Source organism: Oncorhynchus keta, chromosome 3 (genome assembly GCF_023373465.1).
Source record: "Oncorhynchus keta strain PuntledgeMale-10-30-2019 chromosome 3, Oket_V2, whole genome shotgun sequence".
Classification (NCBI taxonomy): Eukaryota; Metazoa; Chordata; class Actinopteri; order Salmoniformes; family Salmonidae; genus Oncorhynchus; species Oncorhynchus keta.
This window is the reverse complement of record NC_068423.1, coordinates 6,523,375-6,544,790: the sequence shown is the minus strand read 5'-3', so window position 1 is coordinate 6,544,790 and position 21,416 is coordinate 6,523,375. Positions and strand designations below refer to the sequence as shown.

At 42.8% G+C, this 21,416-nt stretch overlaps 2 protein-coding genes across 2 annotated transcripts; one reads left to right on the top strand and one right to left on the bottom strand.

Moving 5' to 3' along the window:
• Positions 1–1,362: 1,362 nt before the first annotated feature.
• On the bottom strand, positions 1,363–11,805 carry ghrhr2 (growth hormone releasing hormone receptor 2). Its single transcript, XM_052485787.1, has 13 exons — positions 11,752–11,805; positions 11,234–11,354; positions 10,932–11,039; positions 10,745–10,857; positions 10,226–10,323; positions 9,530–9,662; positions 5,247–5,400; positions 5,095–5,155; positions 4,800–4,866; positions 4,606–4,700; positions 4,134–4,263; positions 3,818–3,859; positions 1,363–3,708 (listed from the first exon to the last, which is right to left on the bottom strand). The coding sequence occupies exons 1-13, from the start codon at positions 11,803–11,805 to the stop codon at positions 3,616–3,618; spliced, it is 1,269 nt and encodes a 422-aa protein (XP_052341747.1). The 3' UTR covers positions 1,363–3,615.
• A 1,338-nt stretch (positions 11,806–13,143) lies between these two features.
• Positions 13,144–14,196, top strand: LOC127913544 (skin secretory protein xP2-like). The gene has a single exon (XM_052485778.1). The coding sequence runs from the start codon at positions 13,144–13,146 to the stop codon at positions 14,194–14,196; it is 1,053 nt and encodes a 350-aa protein (XP_052341738.1).
• Positions 14,197–21,416: the final 7,220 nt, after the last annotated feature.

Here is a 21,416-nt window from a genome sequence, read left to right as displayed (position 1 = left end):
TTGTCACAAAAACACTCACAAACCTTTACACATGCACATTCGAGAGCATCCTGTCGGGCTGTATCACAGCATGGTATGGCAACTGCTCCGCCCACAACCGTAAGGCTCTCCAGAGGGTAGTGAGGTCTGCACAACGCATCACCGGAGGCAAACTACCTGCCCTCTAGGACACCTACAATACCCAATGTCACAGGAAGGCCAAAAAGATCATCAAGGACAACAACCACTCGAGCCACTGCCTGTTCACCCCGCTATCATCCAGAAGGCGAGGTCAGTACAAAAACAGCTTCTATCTCAAGGCCATCAGACTGTTGAACAGCCATCACTAACATTGAGTGGCTGCTGCCAACATATTGACTCAAATCTCTAGCCACTTTAATAATAAAAAATGGAATGTAGTAAATGTATCATTAGTCACGTTAAACAATGCCACTTTATATAATGTTTACATACCCTGCATTACTCATCTCATGTGTATATACTGTACTCTATACCATCTACTGCATCTTGCCTATGCCGTTCGGCCATCGCTCATCCATATATTTATATGTACATATTCTTATTCATTCCTTTACACTTGTGTGTATATGGTAGTTGTTGTGAAATTGTTAGATTTCTTGTTAGATATTACTGCACAGTCGGAACTAGAAGCACAAGCATTTCACTACACTCGCATTAACATTTGCTAATCATGTGTATGTGACCAATAAATTGATGTCTTCACTATTATTCTACAATATAGAAAATAGTCAAATAAAGAAAACCCCTTGAATGAGTTGGTGTGTCCAACATTTTTACTGGTACTCTATATATATTAGTTTGGGTGTAATGTGTATATTTATGGTGTATATACTGGGCACATTTGAAAAAAAGAGACCTAGGTCTCAATGTGTCTTCCCTCAATAGGGAGTGCTGAAAGATCTGATAGAATGTTTGTTTTTATTGGGCATTTTCAAATGAATAATTTTCATATTTTACAAGTGTGTGTACTGAACTTATTTTTTAGAGGCAACAATATGTATGTTTTAAGTATCTGTTGTCAACTGATGGCTAACCCCCTTATGATCTATTTTTTTTTTGGGGGGGGGGGTCAATATTCTGAAAATATATTTTTAACACTGTTCTGCAATATATGCTTAAACAATTGAAGTATTTGCTGTGCTAGACCTGAGGGATAATGTTTGCTTTATAGATGCTGCTTTATGTTCTACATTTAGGAAAACATACCAAAATGCTAAAGAAATTAGCCCTGGAGCATTTAATAGTGCTATAAAACAAAACAAAAATACTTTTGGAGGTTTGTATTACATATTTGAATAATCTAATGTCAATCAAGGCCTTTAAACACTTGTTGGACAATAATTGTAAAAATAAAATGGCTTTTATAGTGTCTTACACAGTTGACATGAATCCAGTTAGTTGCATTTTATGAAAACAAAATACAAATACATTTGGAGGTTGTTCCTTTACATCACTTGTCAAACTCATTCCACGGAGGGCTGATTTTCTGCTCCTCCCTTATACTTGATTGAGGAATTAATGTCACTGATTGGTAAGGAACTGCCCCCAGATTGTGCCATCCTCACATCCTCTAGTAAAGACAGAAAATGACGAGTTATGATAAAACTATCCACCTGTCGACTACTTCAAGCACTACACAATATACAGTCTATGCTTAAGCCACAGTATTATATAAATGGTCATAAATATGTGAAATGCCATTGGTATAGTGTTAAAGAAAATATTTGTGTCAATGTATTAAATATTTAAAAACAGGAAAGGTATTCTAGAACTGCAAATCTCCAGTTTTTTACTTCATGGCTCAATGATCTGATGGACAAGTGTAGGATATAACAACAAAAGTGATACGCTAGCTAAATTGTCATCGCCACAATTATCAGTCATCAACACAAATGTGGGTGAATTATTTTTGTTGTTTTACCCATTTTACCATGTGTGTAGCCTCATACAATAATCACCAAGACAGACAGAGGTACATTGCATTCGGAAAGTATTCAGACCCCTTGACATTTTCCACATTTTCTTACGTCACAGCCTTATTCTAAAATGGATTACATCGTTTTTCCCCCTCATCAATCTACACACAATACCACATAATGACAAACCAAAAACAGGTTTTCATTCATGTTAGAAAATGTATTAAAAAAACTGAAATATCATATTTACATAAGTATTCAGACCCTTCACTCAGCACTTTGTTGAAGCACTTTTGGCAGTGATTGCAGCCTCGAGTCTTGGTTATGACACTATTTGGGGAGTTTCTCCCATTATTCTCTGCAGATCCTCTCAAGCTCTGTCAGGTTGAATAGGGAACGTCGCAGCACAGCTATTTTCAGGTCTCCAGAGATGTTCGATCGGGTTCAAGTCCGAGCTCTGGCTGGGCTACTCAAGGACATTCAGAGACTTGTCCCAAAGCCACTCCTGCATTGTATTGGCTGTGTTCTTGGGTTCGTTGTCCTGTTGGAAGGTGAACCTTCATCCCAGTCTTAGGACCTGAGTGCTCTGGAGCAGATTCTCATCAAGGATCTCTCAGTACTTTCCGTTCATCTTCCCCTCAATCCTGACTAGTCTCCCAGTCCCTGCCGCTGAAAAACATCCTCACAGCATAATGCTGCCATCACCATGCTCCACCGTAGGTATGGTACCATGTTTCCTCTAGACGTGGCGCTTGTCATTCAGGCCAAAGAGTTCAATCTTGGTTTCATTAGACCAGAGAATATAGTTTCTCATGTTCTGAGAGTCTTATAGTGTCTTTTGGCAAACTCCAAGCGGGCTGTCATGTGCCTTTTACTGAGGAGTGGCTTCCGTCTGGCCACTCTACCATAAAGGCCTGATTGGTGGAGTGCTGCAGAGATGGTTGTCCTTCTGGAATGTTTTCCCATCTCCACAGAGAAACTCTGGAGCTCTGTCAGAGTAACCATCTGGTTCTTGGTCACCTCCCTGACCAATGCCATTCTTCCTCAATTGCTCAGTTTTGCCAGGCGGCCAGCTCTAGGAAGTGTCTTGGTGGTTCCAATCTTCTTCCATTTAAGAATAATGGAGGCCAATTATGCAAAAGAAGGTTGGTACCCTTCCCCAGATCTGTGTCTTGACACAATCCTGTCTCGGAGCTCGATGGACAATTCCTTCGACCTCATGGATTGGTTTTTGCTCTGAAATGCACTGTCAACTGTGGAACCTTATATAGACAGGTGTGTGCCTTACCAATGCATGTCCAATCAATTAAATTGACTAGAGGTGGAGTCCAATCAAGTTGTAGAAACATCTCAAGGATGATCAATGGTAACAGGATACACCTAAGCTCAATTTCAAGTCTGATAGCGAAGGGTCTGAATACTTATATAAGGTATTTCTGTTTTTTAATAAATGTTCTAAAATTCCCCCAAATCTGTATTCACTTTGTCGTTATGGGGTATTGTGTGTAGATTGATTAGTGAAAAAAAAATGTAATACATTTTTCACAAGGCTGTAACGTAACAAAATGTGGAAAAAGTCAAGGGGGTCTGAATACTTTCCGAATGCACTGTATTTGTCCTTAGACTTAAGTTATTCAATGATAATAAACCATCTAAGATAGTCATCACCACCCTGAGTCTAGGCTACATAGTCCTGGGTTGCCAGATTGAAGACATTGTTTCCTGTCTGAGAACGACACCCCTTCATCGCCTTTCGAATTTCATTTTGTACCTGAAAAAACAAAACAATAAAGGTATTGATTTTGTAGCCTATTTTTTGTGGTAAATGTAATTATGATTAATTAAATACATCACAGGGTTAACAAAATGGCACATCTTACCTCCCCATTCAAGAAGCAGTACAACAATGCAACTATAAACCCCTGTAATTAAATGAAGCCGAATGAATAGTTGTTCACTATTTTAATATTTTCAGCCCTTTATGAGGAAAATAAAAGTTTTATCGGAAGGAAATAAGTAACAGAGACATTTTATGCCAGTTTTCATTTAAGCCTTCCCTATTGAGGTAATTATGAGTTATGAATCTGTTAAAGTATTAATAATATTGATATCAGATCAATTGAATATTGAAAACCTGCAAATATAGCCGTTCCAGAGCTGGGTTGGAGTACCGCTCAGTCTAAAATGCTCTCGTACCTGGAAGGAGCCCAGGACCAGCTCCAGGGAGAGTCGGGCCCCTACACCCACATGCTCAGGTAAGAGGGCGAAGACCACATAGTGCACTCCAAACAGAGGGATGAGAAGAAGGGTGGATCTCACCAGCCTCCTGCAGGGGGCACCAGAGGAGAGAAAGAGAATGGGATGGGAAAGAGAGATAAACATATGAGAAGTGAGAGCGAGACAGGAGAAAGAGACAAACATGAGAAGCGAGACAGGAAGGGGGAGAAGAAAGTAGGGAGGGAGAGATAAAGAGGAACTTCCTGGATCCACATGAATTATGCTACAATACACTGGGGAAGTTTGACCCTTTTGAAATCCTACCCAATTCAGTCACTCTATCAACATATAGGGGGAACAGGGTGAGTCAAGCCAGTGGGTAAAATGAGCCAGCACTTTTATTTTGTGCATGCTAACAGTTCAGCGCTCATGAATGGTCAGTCAGTCTCACCTGTAGACCTGAAGTCCCTCACTTCCATTCTGGTCTGTGGACTTGGTCTTCTGAATGATGATCCTACTGATGTTCACAAACACCACGAAGTTGATCTGTGGTTGAGAAAAACAGTGGTTTGATACCAAGTCTCAACCCTCTTGATTCATTAATGGAACAATATTCATTAATGGACAGTGTTTTCTGGGTCTTACAAAGACAGATAAGAGGATGGGAGTTTTGATGATCCACCACAAGGCACTGTCAAGGTTGTCCCAGCATCTGTTGGGCAGAGAAGTTATAATGCTGGAATACTGTTGATTACAGTACTACACGATCACATTCAATATGTCAGTCTTCTCTTTTTTTGCCCTTGTTTGGGCCCCTTTATTTGCCCTTTTCACGTACTTCCACAAAGGAATATTAATACCAATACTTTCAGAAGTAGTACATGTAATTATATCTACTGTAGACAACAAAATAACTATTCTATTTATTCGCTATCCTCACCCTTCATTGTCAAACTGACTCTTCAGCAGGGTCCAAATTATGATGGTCACTGAGGGAGTGCCTGGAAGAAATGGAATGTACAGTCATATAAACACACACACACGCACAGATGCTCACAAAAACAAATACACACACACACACACACACCTTACCCCAGCCTATGCCAGTGTACAACCAGAAGAGTTTTCTCTTCTGCGCAAAGGTGAATACCAGCAGAGTTTGCAGGTACAAGCCTTCTACAAGAAGCCAGAAGAAGTTGGCCAAGACACAGTACTGGAAGAAAGTCACTGCTGCTTTACAAGTTACCTAATGGATGGAAAACAAATTTCAATAGCCACTACTTTTCTCACATACACAGTACTTAGACATTTAGATGCAGTAATTTTGACAGTCTGTGGCCACCGGTTCAACAAGTCAATAACAAATGTTCTTTATACTTTTTATCTTTATACAGCATCTAATCATGTGTAATGCATTGTTGAAAACACATAGTAGTACAAGCAAAAGCCACAGAATTTGGAGAATGACATTTCAAATCTATACAGTGAGTGGTCCCCCCTGGAAAAACAAATGTGTATGATAACCAATCAGCGTGTTTGCTCAAAATCTGAGTGCATTATTACCCCTTAACATGCATTCCGAGTACAGGAAGGTCTGCATGAGCCCTCCTACAGGGAGAACATAAAGAGGCTCTCCTAGCTGCACAGGGATCAGGCAATGATTCCCATGGACTTCGCCATGTTCTGGATTGAGTTTGTCATGAGACAAAAAGATGCTATTCACCTGCGCACCTGGGTCCTACAGATTGCTTTGGTACATCTACCACTGTGGATGCCATGGCATTCCTTCATTCCTTGCTGTTCTGCTGATTCTGGTGACTACTTTTGCTGTTCTCAGATGTTTATGTATCAGGGTGCGTTGTAGACCAAAAGGAAACACGAGTAACTGAAAGTGTAATGGGCATGGATGATGATGTATCAATTGTCTTGAATAGTGCTACTACTAATAGTAGATTGGATTATTGGAAATAATTTCCCAGGACGATCAAATTGCTTTACATTGGTATGAGGGGAATTCACCTCATCCACCACAGATCTGTCCAGCTATATTTGTTCCAGTGATCAACCATACTCCTCAAATAGCTTTTTTGTTTATTTGTCGTTCAGGGTCTGGTTGCTATAGTTGAATTTAGGGGCCAGTGATGATGCAGGATTAAGTGTGTGTGTTTGTATCTGTTTATAAATAAAAGAGCACTATACTTTCCATTTACTGTCAGTTGTGTTACATCTGATAATGTAATAACGAAGAACCAATGACAGCCTTATGCTCAACAATAAAGATGGCACGGTCAGGACATGGCAGCTCTGCATCTAGCTCCTAAGCAACTTTGCAGTATTTCGTTTTTTTGTTGTTATAATAATAATAACAGTATAAGACAAAAACGTTTTTTGGTGTTATTACAAACAGCCAGAAATAACTTTTGGATATCAGAGCGGCAGCAACTCACCAGCATTACGACCAGGAATACGACTTTCCCAAATTGGATCCTTTGTTCGTACCTCCCAGGGCAATTTCATTTATCCCAGAGGCTGCTCCAAGACACCACCGGCGGACGAGAGATATTCGGAGTGGACTTCTAGTCCGACTCAGGAGGTGTGCAAACCATCCACCGCTTCTGAGTATATTACTTGCTAATGTTTAGTCTCTTGGGGCGGCAGCGTAGCCTAGTGGTTAGAGCGTTGGACTAGTAACCGGAATGTTGCGAGTTCAAACCCCCGAGCTGACATGGTACAAATCTGTCGTTCTGCCCCTGAACAGGCAGTTAACCCACTGTTCCCAGGCTGTCATTGAAAATAAGAATGTGTTCTTAACTGACTTGCCTGGTTAAATAAAGGTAAAATAAAATAAAAAATAAAGTAGACAAGCTCAGGGTGAGGATCTCCTTCCAGAAAGACATCAGGGACTGTAACATACTCTGTTTCACGGATCATGGCTCTGTGCAAACTGGAAACCACATATCCTTAGGCCGCATTTATTGTAGCTTAACAATGCAAATTTTGAGGAAAACGCTACCGAAGTTCTATCAACACATTGACTGTAGTACTTGTGCTGGAAAAAAGCTTGACGACTGCTACTCCCACTTCTGGCATGCCTACAAGGCCTTTCCCCACCCTCTCTTAGGTAAATCAGATTACGACTCCGTTTTGCTCCTGCTTTCCTATAGGCAGAAACTTAAGCAGGAAGTACCCGTGCTAAGGTATATTGAATGATGGTCTGACCAATCGGAATCCATGCTTCAATATTGTTTTGATCACTTGGACTGGGATATGTTCCGGGTAGCCTCTGAGAATAATATTGACGTATACACCATCACGGTGACTGAGGTCATCAGGAAGTGAAGTTCCAACTGTGACTACTAAAACAATCCAAACCAGAAACTGTGGTTAGAAGGCAGCATTGGCGCAAAACTGAAAGTGCGAACCACAGCACCAAACCATGGCAAGGTGAATACAAACAGTGTAGTTATTCCCTCCATAAGGCAGTCAAACAGGCAAAACGTCAGTAGAGAGACAAAGTGGAGTCGCAATTCAACGGCTCAGACACGAGGCGTATGTGGCAGGGTCTACAGACAATCACGGATGACAAAGGGAAAACCAGCCATGTTGCAGACACTGACATTTTGCTCCCGGACAAACTGAACACCTTCTCGCCTGCTTTGAGGATAACACAGTGCCACCGACGCAGCCCGCTCCCAAGGGTGGGCTCTCGTTCTCCGTGGCCGACGTAAGACATTTATGTGTGTTAACCCTCGCAAGGATGCCGGCCCAGACGGCATCCCTGGCCGCGTCCTCATAGCATGCGCAGACCAGCTGACTGTAGTGTTTATGAACATATTCAATCTCTCCCTACCCCAGTCTGCTGTCCCCACTTGCTTCAAGATGTCCACCATTGTTCCTGTGCCCAAGAAAGCAAAGGTAACTTAACTAAATAACTATCGCCCCGTAGCTCTCACTTCTGTCATCATTAAGTGCTTTGGGAGGCTAGTTAAGGATCATATCACCTCTACCTTACCTGACACCCTAGACCCACTTCAACCGCACCTCTTCAACCTCAGGATGCTAAAGAAATTTGGCTTGGCCTCAAGTCCTCTCAAAATTTTACAGATGCACAATTGAGAGACCGCAACCACAGGGCTCCAGAGTGTGGTGCGGTCTGCCCAACGCATCACCGGGGGCACACTGCCTGCCCTCCAGAACACCTCCAGCATCCGAAGTCACAGGAAGGTGAAGATCATCAAGGACATCAACCACCCAAGCCACGGCCTGTTCACTCCGCTCCCATCCAGAAGGCAAGGTCAGTTCAGGTGCATCAAAGCTGGGACCGAGAGACTGAAAAACAACTTCCCTCTCAAGGCCATCAGACTGTTAGATAGCCATCACTATATGGCTACAACCCGGTTACTCAACCCTGCACTTTAGAGGCTGCTGCCCCACATACATAGACATGGAATCACTGGTCACTTTAATAATGGAACACTCCGACATTGCTTGTCCTAATATTTATATATTTCTTAATTCAATTCTATTACTTTTAGATTTGTGTGTATTGTTGTGAATTATTAGATACTACTGGACTGTTGGAGCTTGGAACACAAGCATTTCGCTACATCCGCAATAACATTGACTAAATATGTGTATGTGACCAATAAAATGTTATTTTATTTGATCAAAGTCACGTCTTTCTCATGCATTTTTAAATGTTGTTTTTAGCCTAAAGCAGGGCTGCCCAACCCTCTTCCTGGAGATCTACTGTCCTGTGCGTTTTCAGTCCAACCCTAATTTAACACACCTGATTCTACTAATTAGCTGCTCAACAAGACCTTGCCCGTAACTAGCTGAATACGCTAAATTAGGGTTGGACTGAAAACCGACAGGACAGTAGATCTCCAGGAAGAGGGTTTGGCAGCCCTGGCCTAAAGCATCGCCGAGTTAAGCATTGTTCTAGATGGCTTGATATTATCAGTGTCTGTTTTATTTATATTCAAAATCTTAAGCCAACATGGGGTATTGTGTGTTCCGTACAGCTCAGCGTGTCTGGTGTGGCTCAATTTGTAGAGCATGGCGCTTGCAACTCCAGGGTTGTGGGTTCGATTCCCACAGGGGACCCGTATAAAAAAAAAATATAAGAATACGCTCACTCTGTAAGTCACTCTGGATAAGAGCATTTGCTAAATGACTAAAAATGCATACTCTTACATACCCCCTTAATTTGAGATCTGACACTGGTCATGGCAGGATTTTCAGATAAAGGAGAATTTCCAACGTGAACTTGGTTCCATATGATACAGTGATAATAATGATACTGTGAAGCCTACTTTCTGTCGTTGATGTCCTTCCTTCCACAATCTAGAGGCCACAGTTGATTATTGTCCTACCGTTGAGACAGTGCAGTGGTCCATGCTCTCGTCTGCAAACAGTACGGCGTCCTTCACAAACACGGCCAGGCCACGGAGGATGAAGGTGGAAAACAGGTTGAGGTGGATGGAGGTCCTGATGCACAGCAGCTTCCTATGGAAGACACCAGACTCAAATGGGTAAAACTTTACTTGAAAGGTACCTACCTATAAGGACTACCTACATAACACATGTATAACCCTTAAAGTCTACCATTCAAATAACGCGTATAAAGGCTTTATAAAGGGTATATAAGTCGTTTATAGATGGTTAATTATTCATTTATAGATAGTTATTGAATTAGTCATACCAAAGTAACAACCCGTGATATAGAGGAGGATAAGCACAGTCCATGCAGTTTTTGATTTGTGAACAGCCTTTAGGCACCTATAACGCTAAATCTCCATTCAACCTGCTTTGTAGTCTACAAAGCCTTAATTAACTTGTGTCCAAGAAACCGGCCCATATTATTTATAGTCAGCAGACCTTCAAATGAAGTGGTACCAGGAAAGGAGATGAGGAAAGGAAGCTGAATCAGAAGCAATTACTGTATATAGCGTCACTTTATTTGAACTGTAGTGTTATGACACATTTTTTTTTTTTAAAGTGTTACCACAATGTGCTATTCTGAGTTCTAGTTCTGAATGATTTATATTTGCTGAAATGTCAAAGCTCACCTGAAGATACAGAAGACCAGAATGGCAATGAAGAGCGATGCCAGCGACAACCCATAGCCCACAGTATAAATGATCTTCACCGTAGCAAAGTAATTTTGCTTGAAGAAATCATCAAAAATGTATTGTCATACTCACGGAAAAACAGTCAAAGGTCCCAAGTGGACAAAATGTAAATTAAACATGCCTGCATATTTTTGTATTCGTTCGCTATAATGACTACTCGTGAGTAAAGTCTAACATTTGTCACAAGTGCTCATAAATGGCAACAATCACAGACTTGCATGTCACTGTGTTGTACGCCTTATGCCCAAATGCAACCAACCTTCAGTGAGTAGACAACGGCAGATTTTGTACCGTAGCTGTATCCAATTTGTTGTGTCTTTATCTACATTTGCACCCGGTGTGATGATCATATGTCATTATTATTCAAACTTTGACAAAACAAAATATGTCAGCTGACATGTACACATGATCCTTTTACTAAAGTGTCACCTTAAAATGCTACTAAATCTACTCTACCTTATCCCCAGTCTCCTCCTCTTCTTCACTGCTGTCCTCAAAGTAACAGGCTTTGTAATATGGCAAGCTTGGCTTACTCCATCCTTCGGGGGTGCAGTTGCGTGTGATTAGAGCTGTAAAGAAAATATCACAGATTTAAAATGGATGAGATGGTGGATGATATTATGAGTTGGGTGATTTATTGTACCTGGGGGAGAGTCTGGCTTCAAGAGGATCAGAGGACACGATACGGAGAGGCTCTCCCCATTTAGGGCTGCGGGCCAGCAGCTCACACCATCCCACTCCACCAGACAACCTGTCATTTCCCACACAAAGTTATAAACAAGCAGTAAACGATGGCGGAAAGAAAGAAAACAACAGGTTGAATGCACAAGTTATTTTTTATAAATGTATCTTAAAAATAAAGCAACGGGATGTTAAACATGTAAAGATGTCCCCCTCTGTTTTTTTTCTACAAATGAATGCCATTCTCATTGGAGAGAGAGCTACCTGTAGTGTTATTAGGAGTTGACAAGGACAGTGCCTTGGTGTTCCTCATCTGGAGTTTGCACTCGCCCTCTTTCTCCAAGAGGTGGAGGACAATGGAGCATTCAGGATGAGTGGTCCTGATCTGAGTGGCAGGAAGACGGACGGACGTACAGATACAAGAAGGCAGACAGACAGAAGGACGGACACCGACAGACAGAAATACATTGATCCATTTCACCAGCTGTCTGCCCGTCCATCTAATATATACAGTATTTATTACTATTTTCATTTTTTTTAAACCATACATCGGATAATAAACACACACATTCAAACTCTTTTAGCTAACAGTTTGAACTCTTTCATGTTAATCGTTAATGCAGCATCGTTTATGTATCCTCTAGATCAGGGTTTCATAATGATTGCCCAGGAGACCCTGCTCTAGATAAAAGACAGGCAAGCATAACCGTCAAAGTATATAATACTACAGTCATTAACTCGAGTGCTGTAAATACAAACATTTTGAACCCAAATGCACTTACCACCCTTACACTACAAACAAGGATGAAAAATATGGCGACCAACTTGATGTCCATGTTCCTTGTGTTTATATGCCTTGTAAACATACTCAAAGCAGGTAACGTTTCATTCGGTCTTTGTGGTCCCTCTTGCAGTCTCAGCTTCCCATGCAAAGTGGTGTTTCCTCCTTATTTGGCAGATGGTTAAGAGTTCACGGCCACCTCCCAAATGGTATAGCCTAGTTTTCAGGGTTACCTAGTCCATCGTCAACCCGCCATGTCAAACCAAATTATTACTTAAAAGCCCATCAAAATCCTCACAGTGGCTTTAACAGTTCTCAAAATCTCCAAACAGACACCAAACAGTCGTGGTGAAGGAGGTAGTGTATGCAAACGCAGTCTCTTTCAGTCCTGTGTCCTTATTTCCCTGCAGAGCTGGCTACCTTTGTCGTTTACCTGTTTGTCCCCTTTTCCCCACCCGAGTGTGAGCGTGATTGGGGCTTTCTGCAGCAGTAAAGTCAAGTGATTTAAGGGATGACTGAACTTACATGTCCGAGATAAGAGGATGACATCATCACCTGGGAGGTATGCAGATTACCTTTGGCGAACACAGGTAAAAAGGCAAGGAAGTGTCTTTCATGCAAAAACGTAATGCATGCTGGAAATACAAAAACAACAACCTTTGTAAATGACATATGTGTACAGTAATGACTTGGAAGTATTTTTCAGCATAGATGGACCACGGTTCTTAGCTCATCCATTATTCAAATAGGTCTCTTTCCCAGTGGACCTTCTACCATGACAAGCAAAGGACAGTGAGTAAAAAAAAGTCTAGCGGCCTCCTTATTTAACAAATAACCATGCAATATTCAAGAAATGAGCACCAAGAGGATGGTAAAGTGAAAATGAGAGAAGGGGGGAAAAAGGGGTGAAAGATAGACATCACGGCTGAGGTTCACCGTTGCTCTTGTTTCTAAGAGTTATAGGACTTTTTGTCATGACTTACCATTCGAATAATCCAACCCTCTAAAAAGATTGTACTTCACCAATTTAGGTTTAGATTCTGCATTTTTTGCCCTCTATTTGAATGAAAGTAAGACATTACGGGGGATCCTTTCTAAACAATAATTCCCCCACTAAGGTGGTTGCCCAGCCCAAAATTAGCCATGTGTGTCAATGGAACACAGATGGAACAGTGTACTGTACATAGATGGAACATATAGTAACGGCATGCAGGGGCTCATACTGTATATGGTTTCTTCCAAAGACATCCCCCGGGTGTGTGTGTTGGGGGTTATATGCTTATTGAGAGCGTGGCGTTTGTCCCAACATGTGTGTCTATCAAAGAAACCACCTCACTCCTACACTGCCACACCCTCTCTATTTTTGTTATTCTTGATTTTGTGTTCTTTGGTCATGCCACCCAACGAGCCAAACCCCAAACAAGAGGATGCTGCTCTAGCTCCTGCGACATCCCCTGACTCAATTTCTGCTTCAGCTGCAGACCCAGCTCTAGTTGCAGACCCAGCTCTAGTTGCAGACCCAGCTATAGTCGCAGACCCCTCTCCAGTTGCAGACCCAGCTCCAACCCCTGCTCCAAGTCCAGCCCTGGCCTGTGCAGCCGCTACAGCCCCTGTCCCACCTAAAGCCCCAGCCCCTACTAAAGCCAAAGCCCCTACTAAAGGCCCAGCCCCTACTAAAGCCCCAGCCCATACTAAAGCGAAAGCCCCTACTAATGGCCCAGCCCCTACTAAAGCCCCAGCCCCTACTAAAGCACCAGGTCCTACTAAAGTGCCAGCCTCTACTAAAGACCCAGCAGCCCCTACTAAAGCACCAGGTCCTACTAAAGCCCCAGCCTCTACTAAAATGCCAGCCTCTACTAAATGCCCTGCAGCCCCTACTAAAGCCCCACCCCCTACTAAAGTGCCATCCTCTACTAAATGCCCTGCAGCCCCTACTAAAGCCCCAGTCCCTACTAAAGTGCCAGCTTCTACTAAAGGCCCAGCAGCCCCTTCTAAAGCACCAGGCCCTACTAAAGCCCCAGCCTCTACTAAAGTGCCAGCCTCTATTAAAGGCCCTGCAGCCCCTACTAAAGCCCAAGCCCCTACTAAAGTGCCAGCCTCTACTAAAGACCCAGCAGCCCCTACTAAAGCACCAGGTCCTACTAAAGCCCCAGCCTCTACTAAAGTGCCAGCCTCTACTAAATGCCCTGCAGCCCCTACTAAAGCACCAGGTCCTACTAAAGCCCCAGACTCTACTAAAGTGCCAGCCTCTACTAAAGGCCCTGCAGCCCCTACTAAAGCACCAGGTCCTACTAAAGCCAAAGCCCCTACTAAAGTGCCAGCCTCTACTAAAGGCCCAGCAGCCCCTACTAAAGCACCAGGTCCTACTAAAGCCAAAGCCCCTACTAAAGTGCCAGCCTCTACTAAAGGCCCTGCAGCCCCTACTAAAGCACCAGGTCCTACTTAAGCCCTGCAAAGCTCCAGCCCCTGCTACAGATCCAGCCCCTGCTCCAGCACCTGCTACTGATTCGCCCCTTGCCCCAGAGCCCGAGACATCAACAGAGCCTAAAGTTGAAGGTCATTTTACAAGTATGTGCTGTAATTAATTTAGGTTTAGACTATTATTTTTAAAAAGAGCCCCTTTTTCGTGATATCCAATTAAGATCTTGTTTAAATCGCTGAAACTCCCCAATAGGCTTGGGAGAGGGGAATGTCGAGTCATGCATTCTCCCGAAACATGACCCTGCAAACCGCGCTTCTTGACACCCGTCAACTTAACCCGGAAGCCAGCCGCACCAATGTGCCGGAGGAAACACTGTTCAACTGATGACCAAAGTCAGCCTGCAGGTGTCCGGCCCGCCTCAAGGAGTCGCTAGAGCACGATGAGCCAAGTAAATTCCCCCCTGCCAAACCCTCCCCTAACCCAGGCGACGCTGGGCCAATTGTATGCCACCCTATGGGATTCCCGGCCACGACCAGTTGTGACACAGCACGGGAACGAACCCGGGTCTGTAGTGACACCTCAAGCACTGCGATGTGGTGCCTTAGACCGCTGTGGGAGGCCCAGAAGTTTATTTTAAATTTTCAAGCACATCCAAATGCACATCCATATTTTTGTTAGTCAAGAGATTGTTACCATGTCTCCATCAGCCAGCAGTGACCGGACACTTACTTGGAACCTTACTTTCTTTTCAATGTTTGGTCTTTGCAGCGATTACCAACTGTACCTATATCTCTAAATTAAATTAGATTAAATCATTTGGAATCTCATTGGGAAAGAAAGATGCCCTATGGAAACTTAACTGGAATATCTACATGGTGAAATGGGAACGAAAACAAAGGTGAATACTAGAAGCGAAGGAAAGTTTTTTTTTTTTTTTTTTTTTACAAAATAAAGTATCTTCATTAAATTCTTTACCAGAATGAACCCACCACTATATCCCTGCTGCATCAACAACATCTGACTTAAAAGGTTTAAAGTCAGAGAACGAATGATTGGACATAAAAACTGCATTACAACAATGATTTAGCAGTGAATAAGTTTATGTCAGTAGGCTGAGTATGGCATTAGTCATGTAAAGATCACCTTTACCCAGTGTGTGCCCTGGGCCAGAACCCAACTAATGCAGAGGTCATTAAAGTGCTGAGCAAGTCAAAACCAAAAGGTCAATTCTCAATGACCTGGGCCCGTATTTAAAAAGCGTCAGACAGTAGGATTGCTTATCCAAGATCAGTTTTACCTTTTAGATCATAATGAATAAGATTGCACATGGACAGGGGGACCTGATCCTAGATCAGCACTCCCACTCTGAGAGGCTTTGTGAATACGGGCCTGGTATCTAACCAGCAAATACAAATAGGCTATTTCGACACCTACTGATGTAGATATAATTTAAAGTGCCATGCTTGATGAAGACTCTATCCAGACTAGTGTATTACTACATTGCTGTGCCACCTCAAGCACTTTTGAATGTCACAACATCATGAGGGAATCAGGACACTGCTCATCAAGGCTTCATCAATTATTTCGAGCAAGGGGGATTAAAGAGGAATGTTCTGAATAGAGCGGCATTGTAAATTACTGTAAATGATGCACAATACTGTGAAATGGACTAAAACGTGAACACGATTTGACACAATATCAATTAAGCACATACAACATGTCAGAATGAGTGTACCTAATCCTTTTTTCAAGAATTTCCAGGACTAAAAATACATTAACAATAGATGTTTGGTTTGCCCTAATTTCCATGTCCAGACATGCTGCACTGTGTGTTTCTTAACTGTAACAGTGCCACATAACCCTATGGAATGCAACTGGCACACCTCACAGTCCAAAGGGGCAGACAATGAAGCCATGCTATCCATGTTGTTGGAAATGAAAGAGTGATCCATCCAATCACCCCCCTCTCCATCCCCATAGACGACCAGCATTAACCAGTGTTGACTACATACAGTCTACAGCCTTTTCCATCAATTGGGAGAATCATTACAACAGGGCCCAATCAAATATCAAATTCAGTACGAAAAGATGTCTAGCTAACGGTGAACCTCAACGGAAGACTAGTTAAAGACAGGAAGTCAATATGTTAAAAAGAGGCTAAATATTTGTGTTGGCCTCTCAACAAGGCACAGTTTAATTGTCGAGCTAGAATGTCGGTAACAAATGGTTGAGCCAACTTCTGGCCACAATGGCAGGCTTTCTAACAAAGCTTGACAGATGTATTGCACTGGACTACCTTGTAGTAGACATGACAAACAATACAGAACACAAATACATAAGTCAGTATAAAAAAGAAAAATAACATGTCTTGCTAATGCTAATGACAGTGCATGTCAGAGCAAAAATCAAGCCATGAGGTCGAAAGAATTGTGCGTAGTGCTCTGAGGGAGGATTGTGTCGAGGCATATATCTGAGGAAGGGTACGAAAACATTTCTGCAGCATTGAAGGTCCCCAAGAACACAGTGGCCTCCGTCATTCTTAAATGGAAGAAGTTTGGAACCACCAAGACTCTTCCTAGAGCTGGCCGCCCGGCAATCGGGGGAGAAGGGCCTTGGTTAGGGAGGTGACCAAGAACTTGATGGTTCCTCTGTGGAGATGGGAGAACCTTCTAGAAGGACAACCATCTCTGCAGCACCCCACCAATCAGGCCTTTATGGTAGAGTGGCCAGACGGAAGCCACTCCTCAGTAAAAGGCACATGACAGCCCGCTTGGAGTTTGCCAAAAGGCACCTAAAAAACAAGATTCTCTGGCCTGATGAAACCAAGATTGAACTCTTTGGCCTGAATGGCAAGCGTCACGTTTGGAGGAAACCTGGCACCATCCCCATGATGAAGCGTGGTGGTGGCAACATCATGCTGTGGGGATGTTTGTCAGTGGCATGGACCAGGAGACTAGTCCGGAATGAGGGAAAGATGAATGGAGAAAGGTACAGAGAGATTATTGATGAAAACCTGCTCCAGAGTGTTATGAATTTTATGAATAATGACGAAATGATGTATACATTTAACATAGAACTATACCTAACAGAATTCTACCCTGTATTTCTATCATGATAAATCATGTTTGTTCATAAGAAAGAGGTTATGTAACATGGACCTGGAAGAAAGGAATGTATGTGTGTGTCGAAAGCGAACAAAGGGACGCATTAACCTATGTTTGAACCGACCCGGCTGTAACTCTGGGGAGATCAAATAGGACAGAGAGAGACCCTCCAGGTTTCCCATATCTGGGGGGGACTGGAACTGTCAGTTGAATGGTAATAAACTGTGGTGAGACTTCAGGAAAAAATCCTAATGTTAGTGTGTATGTATGTGTGTAGGTTAAGAGAACATTATAAAAGAGCTCTCGTAAATAAACATTCTGACTATTGTAGACTGGCCTCTGTTTCATTTCAATAAGAACAAACTCTTGGTAACAGACAGAGTACTTTAATTGAAGTTCAGTTTATGAACATTGAGAACATAATTTTTGTGACACAGAGCACTCAGGACCTCCAACCGGGGTACTTTTTGGAGCTCTTCTAGCTGTGCAGTTGAGGAGCTAGAGCAAGCACATTTGTAGTTGTTTCGTTTGGAACACAACACTGCCTCCCCCCGCCATCACACAATTACAGTTGTTGTTTATGCAATCCCAAAAAGCTCCATTATAAATCACAATTTGGGTCAGACGGTGTCACGTCCTGACCATAGAGAGCCTTTATTTTCGGTGGTGGAGTAGGTCAGGGCGTGACTGGGGGGTTAATCTAGTTTATATTTTCTATGTGGGGTTCTAGTTTTGTTTTCTATGTTGGTGTTTGGTATGATTCCCAATTAGAGGCAGCTGGCTATCGTTGTCTCTAATTGGGGATTATATTTAAGTAGCATTTTTTCCACCTGTGTTTTGTGGGATATTGTTTATGGTTAGTTGTATGTTAGCACTCCATTGTCATCACGGTTCATTCGTTTTTATTATTTTGTTATGTGGTTCATTTATTTCTAAATAAAGATGTGGAACCCAGATCACACTGCACGTGAGCCCGAATATTCTTCAAACGATCGTGACAGACGGGCATGATTTGAAAGCTTGTTCTGTTGTCAGCATGACTAGCTAAATGATCAAATACGATCTTACAGTGTTAGGCTTCACGAGACATTTCAGAGAAATAGATGGTAATTTTGGTGCACATTGAAAGGAGTCATGAGTACAGTCGTGGCCAAATGTTTTGAGAATGACACAAATTTACATTTTCACAAAGTGTCTTTAGATATTTTTTATCAGTTGTTACTATGGAATACTGAAGTATGATTAGAAGCATTTCATAAGTGTCAAATGCTTTTATTGACAATTACATGAAGTTGATGCAAAGAGTCAATATTTGCATTGTTGACCCTTCTTTTTCAAGACCTCTACAATCCGCCCTGGCATGCTGTCAATTAACTTCTGGGCAACATCCTGACTGATGGCAGCCCATTCTTGCATAATCAATGCTTGGAGTTTGTCAGAATTTGTGGGTTTTTGTTTGTCTACCCGCCTCTTGAGGCTTGACCACAAGTTGTCAATGGGATTAAGGTCTGGGGAGTTTCCTGGCAATTGACCCAAAATAACGATGTTTTGTTCCCCGAGCCACTTAGTTATCACTTTTGACTTATGTGCGCCATTATGCTGGAAAAGGCCATGTTCGTTACCAAACTGTTCCTGGATGGTTGGGAGAAGTTGCTCTCGGAGGATGTGTTGGTACCATTCTTTGTTCATGGCTGTGTTCTTAGGCAAAATTGTGAGTGAGCCCACACCCTTGGCTGAGAAGCAACCCCACACATGAATGGTCTCAGGATGCTTTACTGTTGGCATGACACAGGACTGATGGTAGCGCTCACCTTGTACTAGCTTTTTTCCGGATGCCCCAAACAATCGGATAGGGAATCAGAGAAAATGACTTTACCCCAGTCCTCAGCAGTCCAATCCATGTACCTTTTGCAGAATATCAGTCTGTCCCTATCTGTTTGGCCCTGTCCGGGGGTGTCCTCGGATGGGGCCACAGTGTCTCCTGACCCCTCCTGTCTCAGCCTCCAGTATTTATGCTGCAGTAGTTTATGTGTCGGGGGGCTAGGGTCAGTTTGTTATATCTGGAGTACTTCTCCTGTCCTATTCGGTGTCCTGTGTGAATCTAAGTGTGCGTTCTCTAATTCTCTCCTTCTCTCTTTCTTTCTCTCTCTCGGAGGACCTGAGCCCTAGGACCATGTCCCAGGACTACCTGACATGAGGACTCCTTGCTGTCCCCAGTCCACCTGGCCATGCTCCTGCTCCAGTTTCAACTGACCTGAGCCCTAGGACCGTGCCCCAGGACTACCTGACATGAAGGCTCCTTGCTGTCCCCAGTCCACCTGACTGTGCTGCTGCTCCAGTTTCAACTGTTCTGCCTTATTATTATTCGACCATGCTGGTCATTTATGAACATTTGAACATCTTGGTCATGTTCTGTTATAATCTCTACCCGGCACAGCCAGAAGAGGACTGGCCACCCCACATAGCCCGGTTCCTCTCTAGGTTTCTTCCTAGGTTTTGGCCTTTCTAGGGAGTTTTTCCTAGCCACCGTGCTTTTACACCTGCATTGTTTGCTGTTTGGGGTTTTAGGCTGGGTTTCTGTACAGCACTTTGAGATATCAGCTGATGTACGAAGGGCTATATAAATAAATTTGATTTGATTTGATTTGATTTGTCCCTGATGTTTTTCCTGGAGAGAAGTGGCTTCTTTGCTGCCCTTCTTGACACCAGGCCATCCTCCAAAAGTCTTCGCCTCACTGTGCGTGCAGTTGCACTCACACCTGCCTGCAAGCTCTGTACTGATGGTGCCCCGATCCCACAGCTGAATCAACTTTAGGAGTCGGTCCTGGCGCTTGCTGGACTTTCTTGGGCGCCCTGAAGCCTTCTTCACAACAATAGAACCACTCTCCTTGAAGTTCTTGATGATCCGATAAATGGTTGATTTAGGTGCAATCTTACTGGCAGCAATATCCTTGCCTGTGAAGCCCTCTTTGTGCAAAGCAATGATGACGGCACATGTTTCCTTGAAGGTAACGATGGTTGACAGAGGAAGAACAATGATTCCAAGCACCACCCTCCTTTTGAAGCTTCCAGTCTGTATTCAAACTCAATCAGCATGACAGAGTGATCTCCAGCCTTTTTCTCGTCAACACTCACACCTGTGTTAACAAGAGAATCACTGAGATGATGTCAGCTGGTCCTTTTGTGGCAGGGCTGAAATGCAGTGGAAATGTTTTTTGGGGACTCAGTTCATTTGCATGGCAAAGAGGGACTTTACAATTAATTGCAATTCATCTGATCATTCTTCATAACATTCTGGAGTATATACAAATTGCCATCATACAAACTGAGGCAGAAGACTGTGAAAATGTATCTTTGTGTCATTCTCAAAACCTTTGGCCACAACTGTACATTCATTTGTGTGTGCTGCGGAGAAACAAACATTGGCTCATTCTGTTCAGAACAACACAGTGTTTGACGCCATGTCATCTTGTAACTGTACATCAAACAGTGATCATAAGTACATGTATATATATATACATGTATATGACATGAGTTTTATGATTTGGAAATGTGAAGTACACATTTGGACTCACTGGTTTTTGGCTTGCTTGTATGACATCAAAGTGATATTTATTAAAATCCTCAATGTATCATCTCTCAAAATACATCAAGTAATCTTAATTTACAGCATTTCCCTCACTCAAACAACAAAGCATGTGCACAAATTGCCCAATTACCAGGAGCGATGGGGGCAACCTCTTGTCGTATGCGGTGCTGAAGTTCAGAGCGGCTGTCAGTCAAAACCCATACAGCGCTGTGAAGCGCAGAGCCAGAGCCCATGTATAGCACACTGTACAGCCACTATATTCCAATTTAGGGGCTTATTAGTGCCGAAATCTGCCATTTTCAACCCACATACGAGTCAATATAAACCTTGGATTGCTGATGCTATGTATTGAGAGGTATTTAGAGGCTTTGAAGCCACCAGTCGGCCATTTTGGCACTCCCCATTAGGAGCAATCCTGCATAGCAATGAATGGAATTCTACATTATTAAAATTAAAGATGTACTATGCAGTTATCGCTCTGCCATTTTCTGGTTGCTAAAATTCTAATCGTTCGCCTAATTTCAGTTGTGACAAAACAAGCAAGTATGGTG

Coding starts and splice junctions, on each gene's coding strand:
- LOC127913544 (XM_052485778.1), top strand. CDS start 13,144: ATGCCACCCAACGAGCCAAACCCCAAACAAGAGGATGCTGCTCTAGCT.
- ghrhr2 (XM_052485787.1), bottom strand. CDS start 11,805: ATGGACATCAAGTTGGTCGCCATATTTTTCATCCTTGTTTGTAGTGTA. Junction 11,355..11,751: donor TTGTTTGTAGTGTAAGGGTG/GTAAGTGCATTT, acceptor CCTGCCACTCAG/ATCAGGACCACTCATCCTGA. Junction 3,860..4,133: donor TGGTCCTGGGCTCCTTCCAG/GTACGAGAGCAT, acceptor ATTTAATTACAG/GGGTTTATAGTTGCATTGTT.